Raw genomic sequence first — 18,887 nt, forward strand, 5'->3', positions numbered from 1 at the left:
AGGGGCCCAGAGTTGGACGCAAACGCTGCCCAGCAGCCAAGGGCAGAAACCCCTCCTGCCTTCTGCAGAGTCCTCTGTACTCTGCTCCCCCAAGAACTTCTCTCAGCTGTGATCCGTGTTCTGGGAGGAGCTACGTGGACAAGGTCCTAGGCAGCAGCGGGGCACAGTGCAGCCACCACTGACACCGAGCGGCTGTCCCACTGACACTCAGGGCAAGAGGGTCGTAGCCCCTCCCTCCTCAGGACAAGTCCCTGCCTCCTTCCCACAGAGGACCGTGCAATCCCCTCCCTGACTGCTGTCTACCGGCCTCCCCTCCCATCCCCTTCCTGGCTCTGCACACTTTAGCTGCTCTTAGGCAGATGTTGAAATGCCAAGCTCTCCCAGCCTCTGGATCTGTGCACCCGCTTCCCCTCTGGGGGGGTCATGATGACCCAAAGGACAATCTTTCACGGCCGAGGAGCAAAATTTGTCAGGTCGATAACAGGCTAATGGATGCATCTGGTTGGAGGTTTGAAGACAAACACACGCTGTACGTATTTAGAGACAAGAGACACCGTCTCAGGAAGAAGAAATGCGAGGAAGGAGCCCAGTGGAAGAAGCCAAACGGGACGCAGTCAGTTGGCAAAAACAGGTCTCAATTGGGAACATTCTTGGAGTTTCAGAAATGACTGAAATGAAAGAAAGAGACCAGGCTCTGCAATGTTAATATGTTTGTGACCACCAAGGCCGGGAGGAACGGGGCAGAGCGCAGAGGCTGAGATCACAGGGGAACGTGCCTGCCTCATCTGCCCACCACCGCTGAGGCTGTGAGCCACAAGAAAGCGGCCCCAGCTCCTGAGTCCAAACCACCTTGCAATCCACCTGCTGGGCTGCTGCGTAGACACCCGCGGGCAGCAACCCCAGGGAGGCAGAAGAAGCTGAGATGACCTGCAGACTGCACAGGGAGGGAGCAGCCCTGGGACTCTACCCACGTGAAGGGCCACGTCCTAAACACCAGGACAGAGGAGGGGTGCTCTGGCACCCCAAATGTGCTGCAGAGACGAGGAGGCTTACCAGGGCGACGCCTAGGATCTGGGGGAAGGTGTAGGAGGAGCAGCCGGCGGGCGTGAGGCGGATGGTGGCGTACGGGGTCTGGAACCAGGCCTTCTCGCTGGCCCACACGATGTCACAGAGGGGCAGGATGGAGGCACCCAGGCCCAGAGCAGGCCCATTGATCGCCACCACGATGGGCTTCTTGAACTGGATAAAGGCCTTCACAAAGTCCCTGGGGAAAAGACAGGACCCTCTTTAGCAGGTGAGTGGATTTGCCAAGACCCACAGACAAGCTTGATTCTGTCGAGGTGGGAATAAGCCTTCCCAGGTGCTGGAAAGCACCCACGGGTCATCAGGGGACCTCCCAGATGGCGAGCCCCGGAGCCACAGGCACAGAAATGGCACAGTGCTTGGCATCAGATTTTCAGGGGAAAACTCATGGAGTGACCACAGTTTGCCCAGAAGACCCCAGGTCAACCCATGGTCCCAGCACTGCACCTGGCTACCCTGCCCTCCCACCTCCAAGATAGTAATGAAGAGCAAATACCCTTAAGGAGGACACCCTGAATGTTAACGTTCAGAACGGACCTAAAGGAGGGTTTTATAAGGAGGGGTATTTGAACTCAAGGAGAGAAGGAATGTTCTAAGGGTAGTGTTGAGGGTGGAGTGGGCGCCTTTGGTGGCATGAACCCCTTGGTACTGGAGGTACCCCAAGTTTGGCCCGATGATCACCCTGAGTGAGCTTTAGACCATGGGCACAGGTGGGGACTGATGACCTCTAAAGAGTTCTTTCAGTCTCAGGACTGTCTGATTTTGAATTACCTACAGGCATACCAGACTCACTGAGTGTGGTTCTAGAATGTTGATGAAGGTCTGTATGTTTGGGTGGCTTTGGCCAAAACTGGGGAAAGATGCTGGGCTCCCCTGGGGGCATGAGGCATCTGGCTCCGTGGCTTCGGATCAGGCAATGTCGCCTCCCTGTCCTGCACCGAGCAAGCTTACAACATGCATCTTGAATATTAAATAGGGACACCTACAACAACCTCCGGTCCTCTGCCTTAGGACACTCTTCACCTTTCCCCTAGCTGCTTTATAAGGTCCATAAAACATTAATGTTATCGGACATGGAGGAAAAACCCAGGATGTCTAGTAAAGCCTGCATCCCTCATTATTTTCAGGCGGAAGACTGGAAACTAACAGGAACTCGCAAGAATAAAATCCAGACTCCAAACTGTGACCTTGGTCTGCCTCCGCTTCCCTCTCCAGACTCATCTCCTGTCTCTCTCATCTCTGCTCACTGTGCAGGGGCTGCCTCGGCCCTCTGAGAGTTCTTGGAACACTCCGTGATCGGGATTTGCAATTATCCCAATTATTTGCTGCTTGCTTGAACTCTCCTCCTCTTCCAGTTCCTTAAGGAAACTCACAGGTCTGCCTCATGCAGTGCTTGGTCTCCAAGCACATCGGGATGAACACTTGGTAAATCAGCTCCCAGAAAGAGAGCAAGGATGGTAGATGTGCAGTAGGGAGGCACTGGCTGGTCATCAGACCTGCTTTCCCTTCCCTCTTCTTCCTAGGGTTACTGTTGGAACATGGTTCTCAGTCTCCCTGGCAACTGGCTATGCCCAAGTAACCAGGTGCCGGCCGATGGGACATGAGTAGAAACCAGATACACACTTCTGGGCCTGGTACAAGAAAATCTCCCACCACACAGCCCTCCCAGCCCTCTCAGCTTAACAAGCTCAGCAATCTTGGAACACATTTGTTGAATCACAAAATGGCAGGTGTTTGGGTTCCTGACTCAGCCCTTGGGGGACAGCCATGGGTTGATTGGTAATATCTACTCTGAGATTACATACGCAAGAAGTAAATTTCTTTCACAGCTGAGCCATTATGTATGTTGGGGGTTCATTTGTTACAGCAGCAAATACTTAACTTATACAAACATCAAGCTGATTTATCTCTTCTCAATTGATACTACTCCCCCAAATTCATCTCAAAAGATCTGGGTATCACAGTGATACGCCGGGATTGGACTGAACTGTGAGAAGATGGCTTAACATCATGGCTCCTGACATGGGGGTTATCTTGGGACCTACGTGCTGTCACAAAAGTATGCACCCAGGCTTGAGCCGTTGGATTTCCTGACTTCTGTACGACTCTGTGCGTAGACTCTTTGTGACGCACCTCAGCCACTGTTGTCCCAGTGCAGCTGACCCCAGAGTACAGTGCTGCACAGAGGGAGATGTGGCCCTATGCCTTCTGAGTCCTGGTTTTCCAGTGGCCTGTTTCCTAGCTTGACTTCCTAACTTCATGGCCCCAGTCACTGGTTTTAACAGGAGGTTTTTGCCAAATGCAATTTGGAATCTGCAGGGGGACGTGGGGCTTCTTTGCAGGGTCCTTGGAACCACGGGGTTTGGGTTTGGGATTTTCAGCAGATGTCCCATTCCTAAACCCCCTGGTACAACTCCAGGACCTTGGATCTCACAATTGGGAAGGACGTTAAGAGAGAGGCAGGGAACCAAATCTTCCACTTGGCATAGAATCACCTCCTGAGGATGCATCACAGCCTCTGTTGCACACTCTCAGTAAAGGGGGCACACCCTTATCAGGACGCCCCCCCTGCTGTGGCCCCTCTGATACTCCTATTCCCTCTGCTTCACCATCCACACGACAGTCCTTCCAGAAAGTCACTTGGGCACTCCTGACTCTCCAGGAGCTTCCTCTTCCAGACCCCAGAAACTTTCATGCTGTTGTTTCCAACCTGAGCTCTGTACATAGGCACCAAGGACCCCCGAGGAGGGCAGAGGGGCCCAAGCACGCTCAGCTCCGACCCTCTGACCCTTCAACCCACCCTTCCATTTCAGTCCAGCGTGCCGAGTGCTGTTGCTTCGGTTGTGTCCGACTCTTTGCAATCCCATGGACTATAGTCTGCCAGGCTCCTCTGTCCATGGGACTTTTCAGGCAAGAATTCTGAAGTGGGTTGCCATTCCCTTCTCCATTCAATCCAGCAGACTTGCAAATTCATTTCCTTGATATAAAAACGCGGTGAGCAGACCACACTCCCCTTCCTTTTCCTCTCACCTCGAGTAGGAGATCTCAATCACAAGGGCCCGCTGGACGTGCAAGCCAGACAGCAAACAGGATATTGCATTACAGATGCTGCCGCTCAGATATCTGATCCTGGCCTGGATGGCAGGGCAGCGCTGGGAAGATGGCTGGCGTCTCCCCCCATGTCAGAGCCCCTCGGGCTCACGCCAGCCCTCATCGCTGCCTCCACTCAACCTGAGCCTGTGCCGGGAGCTGCAGGCTGGGCTGACGTGGCAGGAGGATCAGGAACTTTGGGGGCTAGAGGACTTGGCCTCCAGCTTCAACACTGCCGCTAACGAGTGGGGAGACCTGGGGCAAGTCACCTAGTCTCTGGAACCTTATTTGGCTTCTCTTAAAACGGGAAAGCCAGTGGTATGTCCTGAGATGAGAGCAGAGGCTTCAATGTGAGGGTCCACCCAGTACCAGCTCAGTGCCTGGCACGTGGGTCTCTGTCATCACGGTCAGCACATCGGCCGGGGAGGGCAGACACAGCTTTCATGCTGTTCCCAGTGGTCCGTGAGCTCCTCTCCTGGCCCACAGGAGACTCGGAGCAAAATCCTGCATCAGGAGTGTCCAAAGTCCACCCGGAGCACTTGGCAACTGTGACCCTGCTGCCCGTTCCCTTTAACAGGAGCTGTGGGGTGCAGCCCCCGACTGCCAACATTCGGAGCCAAGTCGGCTGAGATGGGGCATGTGGGCACCAGGCACACACACAGTGACAGCCACCCTGGGCCCCCCACTAGAAGCCCGTTCCATCGTCAGATCCAGGCTTTTAGCTAGACCTCATGGCTGGAAGTAACGGGAAGAACAGTGAAAATCATTCTTTACACCAGTCCTAAGTACTCATTATGGGCCAGGAATGGACCAAGTACTGCACACAGGTAATCTCACTCCTTCTTGTCCCAGCATCCAGCCAGCAGGCCATGGTCTCCCGTGAGGGGTTCAGGTGAGGCTGGCCTGGATAGAGCACATAGCTTTTTTTGGGTCCTGGATAGAGGCTTCTGCGGAATGAGTCATCCGAGCTCTTCCCACATCTGCTAGTTCATTCAGCAAACATCTGCAGAGGGCAGGCAGCTTCCCGGGCCAGGTGCAGGCGTGTTTTCTTTAGGAAACTATCAGGATGGGGAGGGACCACGGCGGGGGTGCCACGGCCGCGTGTCTGGCCCAGATCCTGGGCTCAGCCCAGCTGAGATCGTGCTTAAGAACTGCAAGGGACGCCAGCAGCTTACAAGGTTCTGTGGCCAAAATACGTATCGGCCTTGCTAGACTCTGAACGAAGTTCTTTCACAAGAGACCTCTCAGACTGTAAATTTCTTAACATGCCTGGAAAATCCACAGACGAGGGGACAGACCTCATTTATCAGCAGGGTCCCTCATTCACGATGCTTCTCTGGAAAGCTGCAGCAAGTTTTCCGGGAAATGCTTCTCTACAACACTGTGGTTCTAAAACTTCTGGGACATGTGTGTTAAGTCACTTTCAGTCATGTCTGACTCTTTGTGACCTCATGGACTTATAAGCCGCCAGGCTCCTCTATCCATGGGATTCTCCAGGCAAGAATAATGGAGAGGGTTGCCATGCCCTCGTCCAGGGGATCTTCCCGATTTCTGGTGCACTGTCAATGTGGAGAAGCCTCTTGGTTGGCACGCGGCAGGGGTTCCTGATCTTGCTTTCATATTAGAATCACCAAAGAAATTTTGAAACCCAAGGCATGCTCCCCCAGCGCTCCCCTCACTCATTAAGCCCAAAGCTCCTGGAGATGCTGCCGAGCTGCTGGGTTTTGGAAAAGCTCCCGGGCTGAGAACCAGTGGTCCGGGGGAGTGTGGTCCCAGACAAGTCATGGTTCGGTGGTGCCTCCTGGTCCCTGGAGAAGGAGCACTTAGTCCACATACGGTGGAGCAGCGGGTGTGTGCCCCTCCCAGGGTGCAGGACCAGTGACAGCCGTGCTGGAAGTCACACTCACTTGCTTCTGACAAATCTGTAAAGAATGAGGTTGTAACCACCCTTTGCTTTCCCAAAAGAGATACTGATCTATGGGAGTGGATGTCCTCCCCAGGATCCCAGCTTTTGCCCCAAAGATAATGCAAGAGGGGGAAATGCTCCCCACCCAAGGGTCTGCATATACAGAGCTGCACATCCCTCCTCCTCCTCATGGCTGAGGCTTGTCAGCTCCATGAGGCTGGGACGCCCAGAAAAGCAAAGATTTCACCATCAGGCAGAGGGTGGGATTAGTGTGTATAATACTTGGGCATTACCAGAGGCTGGGTTTAACATGAGGAAATAAAATCTCTTTATGATAAAAAAAAATAAAGTGGATTATAACCTACAGTGTAAAAGCATCTCTAATTTTAGCAGGAAAATATCGGATGTCCAATTGAACTCTGAATTTCAGATAAACATAAAACAATTTTCCAATAGTCACATACAGATATGAGAATTGGACCATAAAGAAGGCTGAGCACCAAGAACTGATGCTTTTGAATTGTGGTGCTGGAGAAGACTCTTGAGAGACCCTTTGTACTGCTAGGAGATCAAGCCAGTCAATCCTAAAGGAAATCAGTTCTGAATATTCATTGGAAGGATTGATGATGAAGCTGAAGCTCCAATACTTTGGCCACCCGATGTGAAGAGCTGACTCGTGGAAAAGACGCTGATGCTGGGAAAGATTGAAGACAAAAGGATAAGAGGGTGGCAGAGGATGAGATGGTTGGAAGGCATCACTGACTCCGTGGACATGAGCTTGAGCAAACTCCAGGAGATAGAGGACAGAGGAGCCTGGCGTGCTGTAGTCCATGGGGTTGCAAAGAGTTGGACACGACTGAGCAACTGAAAAAATTTTTAGTATAAGTGTATCCCAAGTGCTGCATAGGATGGGATATACTTATGCTTTTAAAAATGTTTCCTTGTTGGAAATTCAAATTTAACTAAGCAGCCTGTATTTTCACGTGCTAAACCTAGGCATATCCCCCCACGTGTCTGAACTCCAGCAAGGCTCACCTGATGGCCTCCGCGATCCGGGTGCTCTCCTTCCTCCGGTCGCTGGACAACCTGCCAATCAGGTAGGAGTAATCCAGGCCACTGCAGAACACGCTGCCCACAGCGCTGAGGAGCAGCAGTTTGCTGTCATCTGTGGCTGCATTGCAGAGCGCACGCCGCACTTCCTTCATGATCTGAGGGCAGAGATGGATTTGTGGGAATGGTGAGTGGTCCCTCTAAAAGCAGAGCACCTCCAGGCCTGTGCAGAGCCCTGGGCGTAGAGGAGAGTGAATCTGCTCTTCCCGTGCAGGGAGCCTCCCCTGCATACACGCCACACCCAGACCAAAGAAAGAAACCCAAACCCAACTCCCTGTACCATCTCCGAAGCAGCACAGAGCGCCAAGGAGGTGCCAGTGGGGTCAGTGGCCGCAGGCTCGGAAGCCGGGTGTGAAGCTGTCTAAGCCTGCTAAATCTCAGCACGTCCTCCGCCAGCATTGCTTATTTGGCCCTTTCCAAGGTGTGGGGAAATATTCTTGTGCACAGCTCAGGCAAGGTATGTCAGCTGTCGCCAGAAGTCCCAGTTTAACTATGCTCCTGCTTATCCTTTTTGTTTTCATAGCAGCAGTCATTGATATATGTTGGGCTTCTCTTGTGGCTCAACTGGCAAAGAATCCGCCTGCAATGTGGGAGACCTGGGTTTGATCCCTGGGTTGGGAAGATCCCCTGGAAAAGGGAAAGGTTACCCACTCCAGTATTCTGGCCTGGACTGTATAGTCCATGGGGTCACAAAGAGTCAGACACGACTGAGCGACTTTCAAATTCAGATTTCAAAAAAATACATATCAATGCTGCTGAGGATACAAAGTGCTAATACCATAGCATACACCAAAAACCCACACTCATTTATATAAACGTTGCTACCTAGGATCAGGTTGCATCTTTTGGTCCCAAGATGCAATCCTGTCCGTCACAGTTCTCTTCTCCAGTTTAATATGTGTTGAATTGAGCAGTTCCATATATCCAGTAATAACAATGCTATCTTGTTTATCCTTAATTCCACTAAGATGCTCACACGGCTCAGAGGTCAAGTGGGAAGTGGGCTTTGGCACCAGACTGACCTGTAACATTTTCCAGGTGCCAAGGAAAATAACCATTAAACACAAATTCTATATCCAGCTAAACCATCATTCAGAGGCAAGGGTAAAGATCAGGCATTTTCAAGGAGGGAAGGATGGGGAGAAGGGATGGTTAGGGAGTTTGGGATGGACATGCACGCACTGCTGTATTTAAAATGGATAACCAACAAGGACCTACTGTATACCACAGGGGACTCTGCTCAATGTTATGTGGGAGCCTGGATGGGAGGGGAGTCTGGGGGATAATGGATGCGTGTATATGTATGGCTGAGTACCTTCACCGTTCACCTGAAACTATCCCAACATTGTTAATCGGCTATGCTCCAATATAAACTAAAAAGGTTAAAAAAAAAAAAAAAGATTAAGAATTTTCAGTAAAAGAATGCTTACTACCCTTAGGCCCTCACTGGAAGAACTAAAAAAGGATGCACTTCAAGAAAAAGAAAACTATATTCACAAAGAAAAAACTGACTTGCAAAGAAAAGCAGCCAGCAAAGAAAGGAGAAAATGTGTCAGTAAATCAATGTAAGAATTGACTATGAAATCATCATCAAACTTATAGAGGCTGACTGAAGGCTGGAGTTTGCACGGGTGAGAGGCCAGAGTTGGGGCATGTGAGGCTGTGTCTGGAGATGGTGCAGAGGCCACTGTCACATTCAGTTCAGTTCAGTTCAGTCGCTCAGTCATGTCCGATTCTCTGCAACCCCATGAACTGCAGCACGCCAGGCCTCCCTGTCCATCACCAACTCCTGGAGTTCACCCAGACTCACATCCATCGAGTCAGTGAGGCCATCCAGCCATCTCATCCTCTGTCGTCCCCTTCTCCTCCTGCCTCCAATCCCTCCCAGCATCAGAGTCTTTTCCAATGAGTCAACTCTTCGCATGAGGTGGCCAAAGTACTGGAGTTTCAGCTTTAGCATCATTCCTTCCAAAGAAATCCCAGCGCTGATCTCCTTCAGAATGGACTGGTTGGATCTCCTGGCAGTCCAAGGGACTCTCAAGAGTCTTCTCCAACACCACAGTTCAAAAGCATCAATTCTTCGGCGCTCAGCTTTCTTCACAGTCCAACTCTCACATCCACACATGACCACTGGAAAAACCATAGCCTTGACTAGACAGACCTTTGTTGGCAAAGTAATGTCTCTGCTTTTGAATATGCTATCTAGGTTGGTCATAACTTTTCTTCCAAGGAGTAAGCGTCTTTTAATTTCATGGCTGCAGTCACCATCTGCAGTGATTTGGGAGCCCAGAAAAATAAAGTCTGACACTTTCCACTGTTTCCCCATCTATTTCCCATGAAGGGATGGGACCAGATGCCATGATCTTGGTTTTCTGAATGTTGAGCTTTAAGCCAACTTTTTCACTCTCCTCTTTCACTTTCATCAAGAGGCTTTTTAGTTCCTCTTCACTTTCTGCCATAAGGGTGATGTCATCTGCATATCTGAGGTTATTGATATTTCTCCCAGCAATCTTGATTCCAGCTTGTGTTTCTTCCAGCCCTGCATTTCTCATGATGTACTCTGCATATAAGTTAAATAAGCAGGGTGACAATATACAGCCTTGACGTACTCCTTTTCCTATTTGGAACCAGTCTGTTGTTCCATGTCCAGTTTTAACTGTTGCTTCCTGACCTGCATACAGGTTTCTCAAGAGGCAGGTCAGGTGATCTGGTATTCCCATCTCTTTGAGAATTTTCCACAGTTTATTGTGATCCACACAGTCAAAGGCTTTGGCATTCAATAAAGCAGAAACAGATGTTTTTCTGGAACTCTCTTGCTTTCTCGATGATCCAGCGGATGTTGGCAATCTGATCTGGTTCCTCTGCCTTTTCTAAAACCAGCTTGAACATCTGGAAGTTCATGGTTCACGTATTGCTGAAACTGTCACATTAGGCATCACTATGTGTATGTACATAATGGGCTTCCCCGATAGCTCAGATAGTAAAGAATCTGACTGCAATATAAGAGACCTGGGTTCAATCCCTGGGTCGGGAAGATCTCCTGGAGAAGGGAATGGCTACCCACTCTAGGATTCTTGCCTGGAGAATTCCATGGATAAAGTAGCCTGGCGGGGTCACAAAGAGTCAGATATCACTGACCAACTAACACTTTAACTTTTTCCCTTTCATGTGGACACAGCTTAAGGAAAACATCTCAAAAGTACATGAGTTACAAAGAATGGATGGCGGAGGGTGTAAAATTTAAAAAAGCTCACTCAATCCAACAGAACTTAGGGAAGCAGGAAAAGTAAGTGCAGAAAGTGCATGAAAAGAAAAAACAAGGCATGTACTTGCCTGAGTGGAGCTGAGAGTCCAATAGAGGAGACAGTAAAGGAACAGGCTTTTGAATGATTGTTACTAAATATTCAAAAGGCAGAATCGTAGAGTACCGTGGGGACACTTTACGAGACCACTGTTTTATAGATTGTACTTTAAGTGACCATGCCCTTTTATTAAGCATAGAGGTGCCAGGATTGCATCCATGAATTTCCACATAATATTTTACCTGAAACAAAACTTCAGTGATGGAGGGTATGCTATCCCAGTCTTGCAGATGAAGCAAGGGAGACTCAGAAAAACAAAGTCAGGGGTTCAAGGTCACCAGCAAGAGGCAGAACCGGGATACAAATCTCACCTCCCTTCTCTGCCCACTACTGCACACTGTAGGATGACTTAAACAAATGGGTGAGTCTTTGTGGGGGAAAAAAAACACATGCCAAGACGTCAGTCTGAATCACAACCCTTGGGGCTTGAACTCCATGAGAAGGACGCGAGAAGTGCTTTCCATTCTAACGGGGATAAGCCATACATATTCATTTAAAACATCAGAAAAGCTAACAGGTCACTATCGTGTGGGTCCTTTAATCCATCTGCCTCCAGAAATAGGCAGGCTCTCACCTATACATGAGCTCTGCTTCTCCGAGAGGCAAAGAAAGGAAAACCCTGCCCTGGGGACGTGAGTTGTAATTCTTCACGTGACTCCCCACCTGAGGGCCTGCGCGCTGGTCAACTAGTAGAATAAAGTCGAACAAAACGGCCACCTCCTCTATGAGTTAGATGGAAAGCAGGTTCGTGTTTTGTTCATGCGACGAAAGAACAAACTCAGTTTTTAATTTTTAAAGTGTATATATCCTGGGGACTTCCCTGGTGGTCTAGTCGTTAAGACTCTGCACTTTCAATGCAGGGGGTGTGGGTTTGATCCCAGGGAAACTAAGCTCCCACCTGTCTTGCTGCTGCTGCTAAGTCACCTCAGTCGTGTCCGACTCTGTGCGACCCCATAGACGGCAGCCACCAGGCTCCCCCATCCCTGGGATTCTCCAGGCAAGACCACTGGAGTGGGTTGCCATTTCCTTCTCCAATGCATGAAAGTAAAAAGCGAAAGTGAAGTCGCTCAGTCGTGTCCAACGTAGCGGCCCCATGGACTGCAGCCTACCAGGCTCCTCCGTCCATGGGATTTTCCAGGCAAGAGTACTGGAGTGGGGTGCCATTGCCTTCTCCAGAGGTGTGGCCAAAAAAATAAATAAAAATGAAAATGTGTGTATCTAGTTAGTGTACTTTTCCTTGGCCTTTCTCGTGTTGATAATCCAACTTGGATGGAAGGCTGAGGTTCCCGCTTCTTGAAGGACCCCCACCAGTCATATAATGTAACTGAACCGTCGTTCTAAAATTCTTACACACTCCTCTGTCTTCTAAAACAGAGCATGCTGCACACGCGTCACTGCCTCTCCACGTCACATGCTAGTCCCCTCAGAGGCTCCCGGGCGCACCTCTGCTAACAAACAGTGCCGGACCACCGTGCGTGTGGAAACCCTGGGTCCCTTCTTGACGCCCACTGCCCTGCTCTGCACTTGGTGGCCACCGCCTGCTCCTGCGTGAGTGTCTGCTGGAAAAAACACACCCCTCCTCTGCAGCTTCTACCTTCTGAGCTGCCAGGGGCTGGAACCAGATAACCAAATCCATTAAAAATGGTATTAAATGGGAGCAGACCAGGGTCCCTCTCTCTCCTTCATCTCTACTTGCTGAATCCAGTCACCCAGGGCCCATATGCACTGAGACCACCCTCGTGAAGGCCTTCTCAAATATTCCCCACGAAATGCCACCTCCTCCTTCTCCTGACACCCCAAGTGCTTTAATCCCCTCCCGTGACACTTCTACCAGCTCCCTGGCAGAATGTGTGTGTCCTTACTTTATCCTGCCCTCTCCTAGCTTAAATCCCTGGGACAGGCGGCCTCCAGGTAGCTGGTATTCACACCTGCGTGAAGTCCCTAGTGACTCACTTCTAAGAGAATATGGTGAAGTCATGGGATGTTCCTTTCAAGAGGTGATTAAGATACAGGATGACTAAACTTGTCTCAGCTTTTCCTGGCCACAATCCAAGGCTTTCAGTATCTCAGTTCCCCAACCAGGGATTGAACCTGGGCCCTGGTAGTGAAAGCATCAAGTCCCTAAGTCAGGAAATCCCCTGAGTTGTCCTCTTTCGTTCTCTCTCTTCCTTAGAGCTCTCAGTCTGGGGGAAGCAAGCTGCCACACCATGAGCAGTCCTATGGAGATGCTATGCCATAGTCCATGGTGGGAAGCCAATGGCAAGAAACGGATGCCTGTGGCCAGCAGGGACCTAGGACCTTCCAACAGTCACTAGAAGGAGCATGGAAGTGCAGCTTCCCCAAGCGAGTCTTCAGGTAAGGCTGGAGGAGCCACTGATGTGTCTGAAGTAAGTGTGTGTGTGTGTGTGTGTGTGTGTATGAGGAGTGACTTGATCATATTTGCATTTCCAGCAGATCACTCTGCCTTCTGAGGAACAGACAACAGGGCAGGAAACACGGAAGTGGGCAGACCTGTTGGTAGGTTATGATTGATAACAATCGTGCAGACAAAACAGCCAGCAGTGTGGCCTCTCAGAGTTATGATGGAAATAGAAAGAAACGTGACTGGCTTGAGGATGGCGTGGACACGGCAGATACACCCCAGAGGGTGTGAAGATGCCTCCAGCGGGTCTGGGGGCCCCCGTGGAAGGTGGTGGTCTGTGGACTGAGGCTGGGGGCTACAAAGAAAACCCCAGAAACACAGTGAGGGCCTGAGGTCCTCTCCTGAAGAGAAAGTGGATGAGTTTTTAATCCCCAAGACTTTGGACCGTCTATTTTGCCGACTCTTTCCTGCAGGGGCATTTCCATTATTTTCCTGGCTCTTTGCTGTATTCCAGACAAGGAGAAATATGACAACACGCATGCTAGCCTCAGAATCCAGTTAACACACCCAGTAACGTATGGATTTCCGCCCATGGGGCCAATCCCGCCAACACCACGTACACAGCCAGGAAAAGAGTCCAGCTGTGACCCTGAGAGCGGCCTCTTTCCAGTCCCTCCCTGAAGGAGCAGGGCTGGGGCTGCCGGCGGCCACTGTCACACCTCTGTTTCATCTTAACAACAATAGGAACATTCACTGAATGCTTCCTAGGTGTCAGGGACTCTGAGAGCCTCTTTTGCAGACATTATCTCTAATCCCACAGGGAATACACTGTAGGATTCCTATAAATGAGAACACTCAGAGAGGCAAAGTAATCCCAAGGTAGCAGAAAAGGAAAAGTGTTGGAGGCGGGATCTGATCCCGGTTCTGCCGGGAGGGGCAGGGCTCCTCTGCTAACTCTGTGCGTGCTAAGTCGCTCAGCTGTGTCTGACTCGCTGTGACCCCATGGACCATAGCTCACCAGGCTCCTCTTAACCATGGGATTCTCCAGGTAAGAATGCTGGAGGGGATTGCTATGCCCTCCTCCAGGGCATCTTCCCAACCCAGGAATCGAACACGTGGATCTTCCGTTTCCTACACTGGCAGGTGGGTTCTTCAGCACGAGCGCTGCCTGGGGACCGGTATTCCTTCACTATCACCATGTCACATACTTCCACGGCTGCTCCACCCAGTTAGCCAATTCATCCACGGCATCAATCCACTCTGGTTGCTGGGAGAGCTGAAAACACCAGATCAATAATTGTTTTTCCATCTTCCTCCTGTTCTGTTACTGACAGACACCAATTAGGAGTAAACCTTGCTAATCAACCAAACCCGAGTCTCAGGAGGTGAGAACCCGGGCGCCTGAAACTAGTCAGATGCCACACACTTCTGTGATGAGAAGGCAACAGTTAATACACAGAGCTGCTGCGAAGAGAGAGGATGAACTGGGAGGCTCCACATCTATTCGGTTTATCAAAGGAAAATACCGTGCCTTTTTCAAGCATGCTTTTTAAAAGTAGTGAAGTAGAAAAAATCTGAGAAGAATTGGTCTCTTGGGAATGTTTTGTGAGGAGCTTAAAATAACAACGTTTCCAGGTGTATCAACATGTGAATGGCGGCCTTTGGGGTAAACCACAGGCCCTGGACTCTGAGATCTCTGCAGAGGTCTACACAGCAGAGAACCTAGAGGTGGTTCCACTGAAGGCGGAGGAGGGAGCGACCCCAAACACCCGTGCTTAGAAGAGGGGTGATGAGTCACCAGCAGCCCCCCACCTCCACAGCCCTGGCCACTCTCTTCCCTCACAGGCTGACAAACATTCCTGCCTGTTACCCCCACAGTCCCCAAAAAGAACCACAGTCTATGTAAATCATAGTGACAAGGGGGAAAATGTAATAGAGAAAAAAAGATAAATTGGATTTCAAAGAATTTTGAATTGAATATCAAAGAGTGCTATCTAGAAAAGAATAAGACAACCCACAAAACGGCAGTATTTTCAAATGATAGCTCTGACAAGGATCCGGGATCCAGAGCATATAGGGAATGTGTGATAATAATAAGTTCAAGGACACAGCACTTCCCATTCCACCCACTTCCGGGCCCCCCCTGAATTGCACTGGACACGCCGGGCAGTGCCAGACCATCTGCACCTCCTGTCTGGGTGGGTCACCAGTGACACAGCCGCTCCCTGACTGTGTCCCCCCCCACCCCAAACCCATCCCGTGGTTCACCCTCCAGGTCTGCATTGCTGCTGTGGACACCAGAGTGCAGGGTACCATGGGAACGGGGGTCTGCACTGAACTGCCTGCGATGCCCAGGCGCTGGGCTGAGGGCCACCCTCTCTGAAGCCATGGGAGCCCAGCCCTATTCCATTCTCTAGGCATACGCTGTCTCACCTGGAAGACGTGAATTGTAATAACCCTACACCAGAAGGCGGGATGAAGAGGGGCAAGTAGGACACGGTGTGCAGATGGTCACTCATCACTCTGTGCCCTCCCGGGTTGGTCCAGCAGGAGAAGACGGCTCGGATGCGAGTCTTCTCACACGGGCACTATCAACAATCTCTTCCCTGCCATCTGCTAAGCACCCCCTCTTTTGAATGGTGTTGTCTATGTAAATGCATTATGTATTCACTGCTTCACGGTTCTGCTCATCTAGACATAAGTAGAATTAGCATTTTAAAAAGTAATAGAGACGGAATCCCCTGGCGGTCCAGGGGTGAGGGCTTGGTACTCTCGCTGATGGGGCCTTGGGCTCAATCCCTGCTTGGGGAACTAGGATCCCGCAAGCTGCCGTGAGCCACAGTCAAAAAGAAAAAAGAAAGTCAGAGAGAAAAAAGATAAACTGGACGTCAAAAACTTTTGAATCGAATGTCAAAGAATGTTATCTAGAAAGGAAAAAGACAACTCAGAATGGCAGGATTTTCAAATCATAGCTCTGACAAGGGTGTGATATTCAGAACACACAGAGAATGCTTAAAACTCAACTCTAAAAAATTCCCAATTTTAAAAATTGGCAAAGGATTTGGACAGACATCTCTCTGAAGAAGACAGACAAATGGCCAACAGCCACCAGAGGAGATGCCCAACATCATCCATCATTAGGAAAATGCAAACCAGAACCAAAATGAGATAGCACCTCACGCCCACCAAAACAGCTGTAATAAAAAAAGACAGACAATAACAAGTGCTGGCGAGGAAGCAGAAGAATGGCGACCGTCATACACCGCTGTTGGGGATGTAAAGTGGCCCAGCCACTGGGGTAAATAGTTTGGTAGTTCAACTATGCAGTTACCATTGTTACTGTAGCTCAGTCGACTCTTTGGGACCCCATGGCCTGCAGCACACCAGGCTCCCCTGTCCTTCACTGTCTCCCAGAATTTCCTCAAACTCATGTCCATTGAGTTGGTGATGCCACCCAACCATCTCATCCTCTGCCATCCCCTTCTCCTCCTGCCTTCAATCTTTGCCAGTAAGAGGGTCTATTCCAATGAGTTGGCTCTTTATGACCCAGCAATTCCATAATTAGGAATATAACCAAGAAAACCTTATGTTCACACAAAAACATATACACAAGTGTTCATAGCAATATTATGCAAGATGGTCAAAAGTGGAAAGTGAAAGTGTTAGTCGATCAGTCGTGTCCAACTCTTTGCGACCCTGTGGGGTGTAGCCCCCCAGGCTCCTCTTTCCATGGGATTCTCCAGCCAAGAATACTGGAGTGGGTTGCCATTTCCTGCTCCAGAGGATCTTCCCGACCCAGGGATTGAACCCAGGTCTCCTCCATTGCAGGCAGATTCTTTGAGCCACTAGGGAAGTCTGCACCAAAAGTAGAGCCAACCCAAATGTCCCTCAACTGGAGAACTAATAGACAAAGTGTGGCCGACCCATACATGGGAGAGGGATGAGGCACTGATCATGCTACCACATGGATAAACCCCTCAAATACTGTGCTGAGTAAAATAAGCCAGCCACGGAAGGCCATGCATTGCACAATTCTATATCTGTGAAACACCCAGAAGAGGCAAATCCGTAGAGACAGGAAGACCATTCGTGGTTGCCAGGGACGTGGGGAGGAAATGGGGGTGACTGCTAACAGGCACAGGGTTTCCTCTGGGGGTGATGGAAATGTTCTGGAATTAATGCTGACAGCCACACAACTTTGTGAATACACTAAATACCACCGAACTGTACATTTTAAAAGGATAAAGTTTATGGTATGTGAATTATATCTCAATCAAAAAAACTGTAAGTGAGCTGAGCGAATATAATTCCATCTATATTAGACATGCTGACTACCATTCAGTTTTGCTGGAGAAGCCCAAGATGTGATGTTTGGTTTCTGGAGCCAATACTGACTAATTCTGTGACCATGATCAGCTTATTGAATCTCTCTGTTTTCCGGGGTCTTCGTTTTCAAAATGGGATACTGTAGTCACAGATCATAAAGATCAGACAGATGACGGATGTAGTGAGATCAGCAAATTGGGTCCCCAGGTCAAGTCTGCCTGAGGGTGGGTGGTCTCCACTGACTCCGGAGGGCTCAGAGAGCCAGCACCCACCCGCCATCCCATCCCTCTCACCTCGGGGGTCAGCGCGTTGTTGTCCGAGGTCTGGCTGGACAGCAGGATGTGCGTGAAGCCCTCTTCCTTCCGCACAACAATGTCCCGAAACCGACAGTTGCTTTCGTTCTGGCGGACGCTGTACCTGAGCCTTTTGTCGAAGACGTAGTCCTTCTCAGCTTCCAGCTTCCTCTTCACCGGGCTGTGTAGGTTGAGGCCCCCGTTGGTCAGAGCAGAGCCTTCCAAAATCAGAACACAGAGTGAGAAGCTGACCGCAGAACAGCCACACAGGAGCACGGCGGGAGAACACTCAGATTGTCGCGGGAAGGGTTGGATGTGGCTGGGACCTGCGGGCAGCCTCTGTTCTGGGTGGTGAAAGGCTACATCTCCAAACATGGAAGAGCACAGATAGCACTCTCTGTGAAGGGCCCCGTGAGATCCTTGGTTCCCTCTCCCACACATCCACCCTTCAGCAATGACGGATCCAGGAACGGTCCCTAAATAAAACAAACCACAAACCAAAAATACTGCAGCTTTACTCATAATCAAAAACTGGAAGCAACCGATATGCCCCTGAGCTTCCCTTGTGGTTCAGCTGGTAAAGAATCTGCCCGCAATGCAGGAGACCTAGGTTTGATCCCTGGGTTGGGAAGATCTCTTGGAGAGGAAAAGGCTACCCACGCCAGTATTCTGGCCTGGAGAATTCCATGGACTATATATGGGGTCACAAAAAGTCAGACACAACTGAGTGACTTTCATTTTCAGCTCTGATTCATTCACACAGTAGAATATTATTTGGCATAAAAAGAAGTCCACTGTCAAGCCACAAAAATACATGAGTGACTCTTTAATGCACATCACTAAGTGAAAGAAGCCAGTCTGAAAAGGCAACACATACTGTATGATTCCAATTATATGACATCTCAGAAAAGGCAAAAGTGTAGAAAAAGTAAACAGATCGTTGGTGGCCAGGGGGTCAGGTGGAGTAAGAGGAGGGCAGAACTGGTGAAATGCAGGGGACTTTTTTAGGGCCGTGAAACTACTCTGCAAGATATGATGGCGAATATGAGACACTGAACATTAGCCGAAACCTGCGGAACTTGACAGCATAGACTCCTTTGCTGCTGTTGTTCGGTCGTTAAGTCGCATCCGACTCTTTGCGACCCCGTGAACTGCAGCATGCCAGGCTTCCCTGTCCTTCACTATCTCCCGGAGTTTGCTCAGATTCGTGTCCACCCAAGGATGGAACGCAGGATGTGATAAAAAGAATCTAACTGTATGACACACATATGAAACCACCTCCCTGAAGGAGGACAGGGGAAAGGTCCTGACCAAAGTAATTTTAGGAAGGAGTGGAGTCTGTAAAACTAAAAACA

General features: G+C 49.9%; 1 protein-coding gene across 2 annotated transcripts in view; it reads right to left on the minus strand.

Moving 5' to 3' along the window:
* The window catches only part of CDYL2 (chromodomain Y like 2), a 169,724-nt gene that overhangs the window by 10,056 nt on the left and 140,781 nt on the right, over positions 1 to 18,887 (minus strand). For both annotated transcript variants that reach the window (XM_070770359.1, XM_070770360.1), the window contains 3 exons: positions 17,533 to 17,750; positions 7,115 to 7,287; positions 1,054 to 1,264 (listed from right to left, as the gene is read on the minus strand). In XM_070770359.1, the coding sequence (XP_070626460.1) occupies positions 1,054 to 1,264; positions 7,115 to 7,287; positions 17,533 to 17,750 (602 nt within the window). The remainder of the gene's footprint in view (positions 1 to 1,053; positions 1,265 to 7,114; positions 7,288 to 17,532; positions 17,751 to 18,887) is intronic.

The sequence above is a fragment of the Bos indicus genome, chromosome 18, assembly GCF_029378745.1.
Source record: "Bos indicus isolate NIAB-ARS_2022 breed Sahiwal x Tharparkar chromosome 18, NIAB-ARS_B.indTharparkar_mat_pri_1.0, whole genome shotgun sequence".
Lineage (NCBI taxonomy): Eukaryota > Metazoa > Chordata > Mammalia > Artiodactyla > Bovidae > Bos > Bos indicus.